General features: G+C 39.3%; 1 protein-coding gene across 2 annotated transcripts in view; it reads right to left on the minus strand.

The window, feature by feature from the left end:
- LOC108895871 (thyrotropin-releasing hormone-degrading ectoenzyme) overlaps positions 1-12,878 on the minus strand; it is a 211,152-nt gene that overhangs the window by 83,430 nt on the left and 114,844 nt on the right. For both annotated transcript variants that reach the window (XR_007815013.1, XM_018694825.2), the window contains exons 11-13: positions 7,362-7,450; positions 5,120-5,253; positions 4,950-5,005 (exon numbers count right to left, since the gene is read on the minus strand). Coding sequence is in view for 1 of the 2 variants with exons in the window: in XM_018694825.2 (XP_018550341.1) it covers positions 4,950-5,005; positions 5,120-5,253; positions 7,362-7,450 (279 nt within the window). In the remaining variant the exon portion in view is untranslated. The remainder of the gene's footprint in view (positions 1-4,949; positions 5,006-5,119; positions 5,254-7,361; positions 7,451-12,878) is intronic.

Consider the following 12,878-nt stretch of genomic DNA (forward strand, 5'->3'; position numbering starts at 1 on the left):
CTTCTTGACCCAAATACTGAAGGTCACAGTTCACAAATATAAAGTTTATGAGCTTAAATTATTGATTAAATATGAATGAAAGTTCACTTGGGCGAATACCAGCCCCTGACAGCTGGTGTGGCATGAGCTGCGAGGGAGAAGACGCCTCACTCTGTTGGATTTATCTGAACCAAACAAACTATCTTTGACAAGTTCTTGCAGGGGCATACAGAGAGCACACAAAAAGCAAGTTTACACAGAATTAATTAACAGAATTAACATTAATTAGTGACAGCTGATGTGATGTACCACTGGTAATGTTAAAGGGTAATGTAATTTTAAAGGGTAACTCTCACTACCAGACTTCATTGACAAAAACTGTGATTTTATCAAACCTCCATCTGTTAGTTTGTTTGTGATGGAGGCACTGGTATTCCAGCAGCTCCTGTGTTCTGCTTGGTAAAATTGTCTGGTAGTGATATATAGTGATGTTTCTGGTTAAACAAAAAGGATCTTACTCTTTAATAAAAAATCGGTCTATCTCTGTAGGAATCCTATCCATGATGTTGTCAAACACTTGTAATAACAATCAAGCCTGTCAGTGGAAAAAACAAGCACTTTAGTGGATGTACTTTGCCCATTGGATTACATTGCAGCGGCTGCTTAGTGGTTCCAGGTACACAGTTCTTACTCAATTCTGCACTGATTCCAAAGATTTTTGTGCTTGTCAATAATTTATACCTTAAAAGATGGGAAGGCCCAGGTTCAAAAATACCACAGTTATTCTTTAAGTGGCAAAAGCGACACTCAACACCAATTAAACATGAGAGGCTGCAGCTGAATATTTTTTCAGCTTCACTGTGTGAACTCTGTGTCTGTTAGCGCTGCACTCAAATAATATTTCACATTCACATGTTTATTTTCACCAGTTGAGAATCATCTTAGGATTGGATCGGGACACATTTAATTCCTGAAATGTGTTTTTGAACTGTTTTTTAATTTGCAGAGATGGACAGACAGGTTGACAAGAGAGACACACAGAAAGTTAATCTGTTTGAGATAAGACTCTCTAAGTCTTTGAGCAGCTAGCGGAGGAACTCTAAATTCCAGACCATCGTATTTCCATAATCTGCCTCATATCCAACTCAACCAACTCCACACATTCATCTCCATTCCCATCATGCACCTGGCCTCTGGGACATTACCATAATCCATCCAGCCTGCGCAGACTTCCTGTTTACAGCTCTCTGAGACGACTGATGGGACTGAACATGAAGGCAGAGAGGAGGGGGGATGGGGGGTGGTCACCATGGAAACAGCATCCATTTTTGGTCCATCAGTGTTTTTCCTACTTTTCCAAACATCATGCATCACCTGATCATCCATCATCCACCCATCCACATCAACTCGTAGCAGAAATGTCACATCACACTTCACTGAGTAATTATAACTGAATAACAACTGTCAAAACAACAACTGTGTTTCTTTTGTCTACTTATTTTCTGTTCTCTCTCACAGCTTTTTAAATCTATTCTGTCTCTCTACTCACACATCTTACATGATATATGTGGTATTTTAAAAGGAATCATTGCTGTATATCACTACCAGACTCCATTGAAAAAAAACAGGAATTTTACCGAGCAGAAAACAGGAGCTGCTGGAATACCACTGCCTCCATTTGTTAGTTAGTTTGTGTTATTGTGTGACTTTCAGTGGTGGAAGAAGTATTCAGATCCTTTACACAAGTAAAAGTACCACACAATAACACAAACAAACTAACAGATCAAGGCAGTTCCCCTGTTCTTCTAGTTAAAATTATAATTTTTGTCAATGGAGTCTGGTAGTGATATATAGTGATGTCTCTGGTTAAACAAAAAGGATCATACTCTTTAGTAAAAAGGCCTAGACTATCAAAATAATATTCAATCACTGTTGTTTCATCTGTTTAACTTTCACACTGTGTTTGTAATGAAAGCTGCAGGCTACAGGGGGCGCTAACACAGCTTTAAACTGTTGGTCTGGATGTTCTGTTCATAGAGAAGCAGGGAAGTGAAGAGATTATAGATTTTCAATTTTCCCCCTCAGTTACAGTCTGTGTGTGTGTGTGTGTGTGTCTCTCCCAGTGTCGCTGTCTTAACGAGCTCATTAACTCGTTAACATCGTTAAGGGCCAGTTAATTGTTTGTCCATTAGCCATTAGCAAGGCTCAGTGGAGGGCTAACGAAGGACTGCTGCGGTCACATACACACACGCACACACACACACACACACGACACAGAAAGAGAGGCGACATTCATCACTGTTTAAGCGCACACTCAGAGAGACACAGCCATTTATTACTGCTAAACAAGCTTTACACACCACAACACACCACAACACACACACACACACACACACACACACATACATAGTCCTACTGCCACCAATCAGCACTTAGTGCTATGTGTATTGCTCAGGCTTCAGCCAATCGACCTGTAAACAGTGGAAGAATCAGCACAACTGAAATTAAATCTGAGATTAAAGCTCAATCAGGCTGTAATGAATTCAATGAGGAGCATTCAGAAAAATAATGTAGAATTAAATAAAATCTCTCTAAATGAGGTATCTGCAGGATGTTTTGTCACTGTAAAATAAGCTGAGATAACAGGTTTTCACCCTGCCTGTGCTCTGATAGCTTAAACATACCCAGGACCTGTTTTTGTACCAAAAAACCAGAGTTAAAATTGATCTCAATTTTTGAATCTGACTCTGGGTCAGTAAAATGTCTCTTTTTGTCAATGGAGTCTGGTAGTGATATATAGTGATGTTTCTGGTTAAATAAAAAGGCTCTTACTCTTTAATAAAAAGGTCTGTCTCTCTTTACTTTATCTCACTTTAGTACTTTGACATGGACAAGTGCCCACTGGATTACACTGCAGAAGCTGTTTAATAGTTACAGATACACTGTTCTTGTTTAATACTGCACTGATTCCAAAGATATTTGACATTGCATATTAGGATATGCCGTGACTGACGTGTCATACAGCCCTCAAGGAGTTACGTTTTGCTGATTACGGAATATAAACAGCCACATTGTGTGGTGTTAACTCTGCTCTGAATTACTGTGAGGACTAAAGAAACCAAAACAACCTACAGAGAGAAAAAAAAACCACTGCGTTATTTCTTGTAATGTGGTGTAGTGATGTTTGTTGTTGCCATAGCGACAGATGCCATGCTGAAGACAGAGTGTCTCCTACTGTCAGGGTGAATATTAATGGATCTGTAGTAGATGGAAACCTCCTCCTGAGCTCCTAACTCATCAACACACACTCTGGAACAGAGGATGGCAGCACTGCTGCTCATTCAACATGACAGACAACAGATGGCTGAGAGAGAGAGAGAGAGAGATAGAAAAGAGAGAGAGAGAGCAGGGGTAGATTGAGTTATAGGGTTGGTGTCAGAGTAGATTTTGGTTACAGAGCTCAAAAAGCTCCAGGCTGAAAACATCACCATGAGAAACGACTCACTCGTCTACCTCCTCGCCCTCGCTCTCTGCGGCTGTAGCCTCACTGATCGCTCATTCGTCAGAGTTTCCATCTGGCTTGGCCTGTTTTTGAATTTTCCTCTCATAGTGTTTCTTACGTAGGCAGTTGACTCTGAATATGGCAGCGTGGATCGACCGTCTGACAGAGCCAGATGTGATTCTGTCACTCTGGGTCGACATTTCTGTAAAAAATGGCTAATCTGTAGCCAAAGGGTAACGACAGCAAACCAAATATAGCTCTGAGAACAGGACGATGCTTAAAATGAAACTGTCAGCTTGGGCTTATTCACACACAGTGATTTTGTTTATCCCATTTACAACTTTACTGACAAAATATGTAAGATTAAGATCAGTATAATAAGATTGTCGCCAAAGATGGCAGAGGAATAACCGATATCAAGCCAACTGTGTTGTTGCACTGACAAAGTCTAGAAACTTTTTAAGTGGTTTTTATCAGATTCGACTGGTGACTCTACTGTACATTCTTCCCTTTCGCTCCATCTCCACCATTCACTGTCTCTGCTCTGAGCTTGAAACTGATGATTATCAACAAATAAAACATACTCCGCGCTATAAAATTTCCCTGACTCAGTTATATTTATAAACTTATTTCTAACTAATTTCTTTAGTCCAGACCTGTAAAATACACTAACTCAGTGTGGGAAATTTCCTAGCTAATTAAGAATTTTTCTAGGAAACTGATGGATATTTACATCTGTTATGAACTATTTTTCAATTACCTAAAGAGAAGGAGCAGGCACTTAATAACTGTAACAACTACCCTTATAATTGGTGCTGAATTGTGCAGGTCTTTCGTGGAAATATATGTATGTATATAATCCTTGCTAAATAAATTATGAGGAAAGGCTCGTGCTAAACATCTTTTGGTAGGAACAAGAAGAGCATGCAAGCTTCACACAGAGTGTAACAGGACTCCAGAAAACCTGCTGCTGCAGGGTGACAGTGGTAATCCCTGAGCCACGGAGCTGCACTTATCCACTGCTGGCAAAGCTCCATCCCTTGGCTTCGTGTATGAATATAAATTTGTGTCTGAGAATCCATAGGTCTTAACAGAATTCACACAGAGTATATAAACCTCTGTATATACAGCTGACTCTGTAAAAACGACATGCCCAGCAGCACAACACCATCTCATTGATTCTTCTAAATCGATGATGACGACTCTGAAATGTATCAGCTCATTAAACAAACTCACTCCGTCAAAACAGACGTATGTGAGGGACAAACAGACACTCCTTATTTGTGAACAATTCGAAACAAACAGACAGATGCAATGGATCAGCCTTGCTGCACGCTCCCTCTGTGTATCCAGATGTCTTACATGCTGAGTGACAGATGAACCAATCAGGAAGTGCAAGGCCTGTGATCAGCCCTCGAAAGAGGCATCTAAAGCCCATGTGAACCCAAATGGTCAAGATGGGACTCACCTGGCCAGGTTGAAGGCATCATCGATAAGACCTGCTCTGTTTCCAACCGAGATGATCTACAAAAAAAAAAAAGAGAGAAAGGGAGAGAGAGAGAGGCATGGAATAAGTTGAAAATGACAATAGAAAGAGAGTTGAACAGAAAGAGAGACATTAGAGACAAACAGTCATACTTGAGGTTTGGTGTGGAGCTGTTGAATCAGCAGTTTCCAATTCTGGAGGTCGTAGTTCACGCGAAAGTAGCCCGTCTGGTTTATGTTGCCCAGCAACCAGGTGTTGTCATCCATCTGACCAATCCTGTGGGTCTCTGAGACAAAACAGAAAAAGGAGACAGACAGTTAATCGAAGCATCATCATTAATTCAACCAGAAAGGTTATCCACTGAAGGTCATCTGATATGCAGATGAGACCACACTGTTGAGTTCATTCCTGTATTTTATAGGTTGTATGAAACTGTCAAAAGCCATTACTTCACATGACCAACTCTGCAGTCATACAACTGCCTTGAATTGTGTAGTCAATGTAGTAGTCACATGAATTCATACAAGAGCAGGTGTTTTTTGGGCGTATTTGTTATAGCAGCTACTTTCTTACAACACGGACACAACTTCCAATGTCGTAACCACAAGCTCACGTTCCATTTCAAGGTAGAATCTGTCCCATCTTCACCTCCCATCTTATATGACGTAATTATTTCATCAGATCACCACTGAAGATGCACTGTTTTCCAGGATTTAGTCGTTTTCCAAGAGGTTTAAGTGCCTATTTCATGCAATCTATAAAGTTGAAGTCAGTAGGCTGTACAACTCACTACACTTCTGGACTTAAGAAATAAGTTGAATAAGTAAAGCTGGAGAGAAAATAGAACTGGCTAATGAGCAGGAAAACAGCATCTACAATACCTTTAACCCCACAGAGGAGTGCAGCAGAGAAGTTAAAAACAAAAACAATTAAATACAAACTCTGCTTTTACAACCAGAGTTTATATGCTGATTATAGAGGCATTACAGTCTCTTACAGAAAAACAAGAATATTCTCTGAGGTTGTTAAATTGGGTTGTAAGCTTTAGTAGAACAGCTTGTAAGTTGTTTCAGACTCTGTAAAACAGCCAGGTGAGGAAAACAAGGAAAATAGTTGCTGACCTAAGTCTGGCCCACTTCCTCAACTTCCTTCCCTCTGGTTGAATTAAACTGTCTTGAACTTCAAGCTTCGTCTCCTTCCCTTTTCTGTGTACCGTGGAAGTAGGTGAAGTTATGGCAGAGCCCTTACTCTACTTCTCTTAACTCCAGTTAAGAGAAGTACAGAGAGAGAGAGATTTTGATTCTCCAAAAACAGACCCAGACTGAGCTCTCTCCTAAAAAAAAACTCAAGAACCATTTTTATTTTCAAAACAGAACAAAAATGATTTTTATTCTCCATGAATAAAACTAGAAGTGACTTTTTCTCCAATACCTAAGGCAGAGCAAACTTTATTTTCCAAAAACAGAAGCAGAATGAGATGTACTCTTCACATGAAGAACAAGAGCTTTATTCACCACAAACAGACGCAGAACAAGGTCTACTCCAAAAACCGATAGAGAGAGAGCTGTTTGACAAAAACTGACCTAGAAAGAAAATAAATAAGAAGACTTAGCTTTATTCTCTAAAATCTGAAACAGAAATAGCTCTATTTATTTGCAAAAACAGACCCAGGTAGAGGAGCAGAGTGACCTCTACTCTCAAAACACAGGAGAAGCAAGAGCTCTTTTCCCCAACAACTGAAAAATAGTCAGTTTTATTCCTCTAAAACAGCACCAAAATTAGTTTTAATTTCCATAAACTAAACTTCGTTTTTTTCTCCAAAATCTGAAGCAGAACAAGTGTCAGTCTCCAAAAATCCTGAGCAGAATGAGCTTTATTTTCCAATAATGAAACAACATAGTGTTTCACTCTGAAAAAACAGAAGCAGATCATTCTTTAATCCTCATAGAAATTTAAAAAACAGAACCAGAATGAGTTTTACTTTCTGGTAAAATAAGAGAGAGTGTGAGAGAGTTCGAACCCTTCAAAAGGACAGAAAGAGCTTCTTTTTGAAATGGAGACACAAAGAGACCGAGAGAGCAAGCTTTATTATCCAAAAACAAAAACAGGAACCAGGTTTATTCCCACTGCTGACAGACCTCTGAACACTGACAAATGGAAAAACACTGCATGGAGCTTTTCCTCAAAGGAATACACCTGAAAGCTTTGTTTTTTTTAGCTCATTATCTATAAATCACATATCTCGAGATAATGAGATAATTAATTTGTGATCATGAGAAAGTTTGCTCTGTTGATTCCAAGGTAACAACAAGGTAATGAGATCATTAAATCCTGATCATGGGGATGTTCAATAAATGATTATAAGACCTCAGAGCAGTACTTTTAGAACTGTACCTGTTTTGTTGTTGATCCAGATGAGGCTCTCTAAACAAACGGTGGATGTGTTTCCCACAGCGACCGTCAATGGGACCTGCCACTGTAAACTACAGAAAGAGAGTGATGTCAGTAACGGTCAGTGAAATTGGATTGGGTTTTATTGCCACAGTTATCAGATAGAGAGGCATTAGAGAGAGAGAGAGAGAGGAGAGAGAGAGAGAGAGAGAGAGTGATGGTCAGCCATGATCATTTGACATTAGTCAGTTGGAAATGGAGCGAGTGGCAGTCGATGTGTTATAGAGAGGGAGAGGCAGACAGTGAGAGTGTAATGGCTGCAGCAGTCAGCAAACATCAGTCAAGTGAAGTGGTTGAGGGTTATTGTCTTCTTCAGAGAGCCAGAGAGGTTAAATGTGCTGCCCAAAACTGTGTGGTGATTTTTGCATTTTCAGATCAGCTCAAAGACACATTGACGCTCCTTTACTGCTCGAGTGAATCCGTCCTGCCTATCAGGCTCATAAAACCTTTTAATAACCAATTGGATTATCTCAAAATGGCATCACTGCTGGGCTTAAACAAGGCCGTCTTTCTTAGTTTTTCAGAGGCTGACATTTAGTAGTTAAATGGTTTTTGAATAGCAGCGAGACAGAGAGAGTGGCGTGGGAGGAACTCAAAAAAAAAAAAAAAAAAAAAGAGTACCCAATAAAACCAAACCTAAAACAGATAACAGCAGCACCTTAACAGTAACTGAAATCTTGCAGTCTGAGCTCTCAGGAGTGAACAAAGCAAATATACTCAGTTAGATTCCACCACTGACTGTGGCTAATCTAAATTATTTTCACCTGTAGATGTTACTACAGAACGTGGTTAAATGAGGCTTTAAGAAATCAATTTATTGTCCAAATGGCAGCTAGAAAACCTCTGTGTTTGTTGCTTTGCCCTGAGACAACGGGAACATGCTCTGTCCTTGCTGCTGAACAGATGTTATAGCATTAACAACCATCTTCTTTCTGTCCCTGTGTGATGGCTATTTTGTTATTCCCAGTGTATCAGTGTGTTCAGAGTCTGAGACCTCCTGAACTAAGCTGTGCGTGAGATCACTGTGTGGATAATTGCCTCAGGCTATCAGGAACATTTTAATATGGTATCCTCTTAGAGCTTGTCTATACAAGCTGTGTGGCCAAAGCAGCATGTCACCAGCTCAGATGCAGCAGCCTGTTTATACTAGATCTGTTCAGCCACACTACTCCAGTGTGCTTACAGTATTTTGACAGAACTCACAGTCCAATGCACAATTATGTGCTTATGTGCATCACAAGGGAAAAATACACTTGAGGCCTGAAGGAATCCAAAAAGATAAGGTTATGTGTGTAGAGGTAAAGCCTTTATGGAGCATTTTAAGTGTAACAGAATGGAAAAACTTACTCACTTGCATAAATATAGGTTTGGAGAGTCCCTTATAGGTGCTATATCTAGGTAAGTTAAAAACATTCTAAAAAATAACTAAAATTATCAACAGACTATGAAGAAATAACAGTTCTGACCTTATGCGAAAGACATCTATGTACTGTGTTACAGAGATCTCTACTGAAGTTAGCATGCTACCCAGCTAGCCCCAGCTTGTCCCTCTTGTAATACCACTTTGTACCAAGGGGCAATAGTGAGTCACTATAGCATCCAGTCAGCCTCAGTGCAACATGATAGGATGAAAAAGTAGCACTGCTCAGAGGACATATTCTAACCTCTTGTTTAAAGTCAATTTGGACTTATTTTTCTGAACTATTTGAAATGGGCTTTCGAATGTTCGAACGTTGTCCAAACAAAATTCAAAATGGACCATATTACCATTTCCTGGTTTGGTAAAGCTGCTTCATCAGAGCTGCTTTTTGGATGGTTGAAAGTCAGAAACCTCCCTCCCCTAACACCTTCCCAAGCCTGACCTGACTGTAAGTTTACAAAATCAACTGAACAACATTCACCTGCATGAAACAGCTCTCTTTTGCTTCAAGCTCAAAGTTTCAAGTGTGAGAAAACTACAGATGTCTGAACCAAAAATAGACACATCCACAAAGATGCAAAGTGAGACCTTCTCTTCAGTTCTAACAAAAACCTTCGAGACTCTTTAGTCTCATTTTGATTAAATTGATTTGTATTTTAATTAAAGTGGATTTTAATTACAGACAGCAAACAATCAGCTTTACACACTACAATCAATATATATTTGTGTATGCAGGGTCAGAGCCACTGTAACACAATCGGCTGGAGAAAGACCCATTTACCAAGCCCCATAACAGCCATCTGTCGCCGCGGGCAAACCTGGATCGATACTGCTGCCTAGCAACCAAATATTTAATCTGATATTTATATCAATGTGATTGACAGGAGTGGAACTCAATTACACACACACACACATTTAATCACACACAGTAAGCAGCACGGACAGAATGTGTTTATTAATATTTGATTGAAATGAAGACTGTTTATTTTAGACAACTGTGTGTGTGTGTGTGTGTGTGTGTGCGCGCGTGTGTTGATGGTTTATTCATCAAAGGCAGAAAACACCTGACACACAAACACACATACACACACACACACACACACACACACACACACACACACACACACACACAGTTACACACTGTAGGTAGAGAGAGGCAGCAGGACTGTTTCGACACACTCGGAGAGAGAAACTTTAGAAACTCCTCAGACAGTCAGTCCTTCACCTCTCTGTCTCGGTCTGTCCCTCCTCTTCCTCTTCTTCCTCCATTCAAGAACACTTTGACCCACATTTACACTTGTTGTTTCAAGTGTCTTAAAATCCAGATAAAATCTAAACTTTAAAGTTAAAAATACACCGACCAGCTCCTCTAAAGTCAGGACCAGAGTATCAGGTATCAGTTTGATAATGACCTGGTACAAACAGACATGTGCTGAGAATAAAGATCAGCGCTACGTGCTGCAGTTGCTGCTTTATCCCGTGTCGTGCCTCGTTCAGACTGGAGAGATCAGGTGATTGAAGGTAATTTTCCCTCCCAGCCACAGTAATAACTACACCTACTGTTTTACTCTGAACTCTCTGGTTGTGCTGTAATTTAAATCCCATCCAGAGTGACATCCTTGAATTTTAAACACGGTCCTTGAGTTTTCTCCTTCTGCTTCATCTTATCATGACTATTCTCTCATCACGTGTGTTACATCATAGATGTTTCTAGACATAAACGAGGACACGTTACAGGACTTAAGAGGCCTGATGCTGAATTGTACTGAAGCTGACAAAAAATAGTTATAATAGAAAATCCACCAAGGTGCAAGCACACCTGACTTTTAAAGGGAACAGGAGATGGCTCTCTGATTGGTTAAATGCATGTTACATCAAAAACACATCCATGATTATTTAAGCAACTAAGTACAACCCATTTGAACCATGCAACTGGCCTGTTAAAGTAGCAAAAGTGGATTTGGACATGACTGAAATGCACTTGGTTCCATGAGATTCGATTGTTAAAGTTTTATAATTGTTTGCAGTGTAATAAATTGTGACCATTAAAAGTAGCCGAATTAGCTTTCAACAGTTCCTGTTTGCAGTGAACCCATGGATGTACAGACAACTATCACTGGATTAATTTGATACTGAAAAAAATAAAAATGTGACGATTCTCAGACAAGCTCTGGAGTTAAAACGAGTGTCTTTTGTCTATAATTTCTAAGCAGATTTTCAGACACTTATTCTGGAGAGACATCAGAGATCATGGAAGTGATTTGTTTTCAGATTTGACTGATAAAAGCCTGAGATTTTTGACTCAAATTCATCTCGCATACTGTCTTTGACATTTTTACCACAAAACCCAACAACAAGCATCAAATCAAGCTGTTGATTTTACTTCTCTTTCTAAAAGACACGTTGAGAAATTGTCATTTTCTTTGTAGTTAGTGTTTTTCTCCTTACTATGCATTTCAATTATTATTTTATGTTATTTTCATGTCATCTGCTTCAGAAAGGTGAAGCAGTATATAAATAAACTTGACTTCCTTACAACTGTGTTGAGGTGGACTCATAAATAATTTATCACTGTACTTTTTAGCATTAAAGCTCATTAAATCAAATAGAAACCTGCTCCCTCCAATCACTTCTCTGTTTCCTTGTCAGCTGACAGAAGCCTCTTTTCTGCAATCACAGACACAAGCTGTGATGTGTTTAAAACGGAAAACCTGTTTGATTTATTTTCAGTATCATTAGCTCGACCTTATTGTTAGCTTGCGCCGTCCTCTGGTTTCTCCTTATCTTCCTCTCTGTCAGCTCAGTTCTTTAAAAAGCATTTACGTCCCCTTGCTGTGTCGGCTGTTTGATGGTTGATTTGAAACGTCTCAAACAGCTCGGGGACTCGAAGAAGAGAAGAATGTAAAGCGTTTGACAAAAATAAACTGTGATCTTTGAAATGTCACCTTAACAGTTTAAGTTTAAAACTGTGACAAAAAGTTTGAAAAGAAAGATTTTTCTATTATTATTATATGAATAAAAAGTTTCTTTTCCAAACTACATTTTCTTTAGGAGAGAGCAGTGACTCATTGTCAGGCAATTAATAAAAGAGACTGGCTGTCACAAACTTAGAGACAGTTGATTGGCTCCCAGTAATTAATTAGCTTAATGTGTTCAGGAGGTGTCACTGAGATCAACATCTCTGACATAAATCACACATCATCACACACAGAGATTAATTAAAACACAAGTATTTTTTTAAATATCAGAAGCGTCCCCTAACCTCAGGCTCTTTTTGGGTTCATGCCAGTACTAAGGTGCATGTTTACAGAAACCAGTCCTCCCCAACACAGCTATGCTAATGTTTTCACACACAGTAGTGAGTAGTTCATTTCCCATCTTTCTCACCCCTTATTTCTACTGTTGATACTAATTAAAGTATAAAGATCCCAAGGAAATAGGAAGGAAAGACACAATCAACAACCAAGTGAAAAAAAAAAAAAAAAAGCAGTGGACCTAATATTGAAAATACCTTCATCAACTATCTGGGGATGTGATACAACTGTCACAAAAGTGGGAACAGGCAGTACTAGGGCTGTCACTTCAAGAAAAAATCAAGACTGAACAAATTAGAAATGACCCGCAATTCATTTGAATTGCACCACAACATGTCATTATTTTTTGTTACTTTATTAATATGCTGCTCTGATCGCCTGTGCTGCTCATGCTAGCTCACTGGGATGGTGAGGTAGGTAAGTCTGCAGATTTATTGTCGTTGAAGAGTACGGCAGTTGCCCTTTACAAAGTTGACAAACAGCATTATCTTTATTAGGGACTTTGCCATCCATGGTGTAGAACCCAAAATACTTCTATACATTGTACTCAAAACAACACTGCATTACCATCAGCTTAGTGTACTGAGTCAATAGAGCATGTAGTAAGTCAAGCTGATAAAGCGCCCTCTGCTGGATCACAAGCAAACTACTTCAAATGGTCTGATGCGCTTAGACTGCAGCCTACATGTCGAACAGGTCATTACAGCTTGAATATGAACTTTTCAT

This window comes from Lates calcarifer, linkage group LG18, assembly GCF_001640805.2.
Source record: "Lates calcarifer isolate ASB-BC8 linkage group LG18, TLL_Latcal_v3, whole genome shotgun sequence".
Taxonomy (NCBI): Eukaryota; Metazoa; Chordata; class Actinopteri; family Centropomidae; genus Lates; species Lates calcarifer.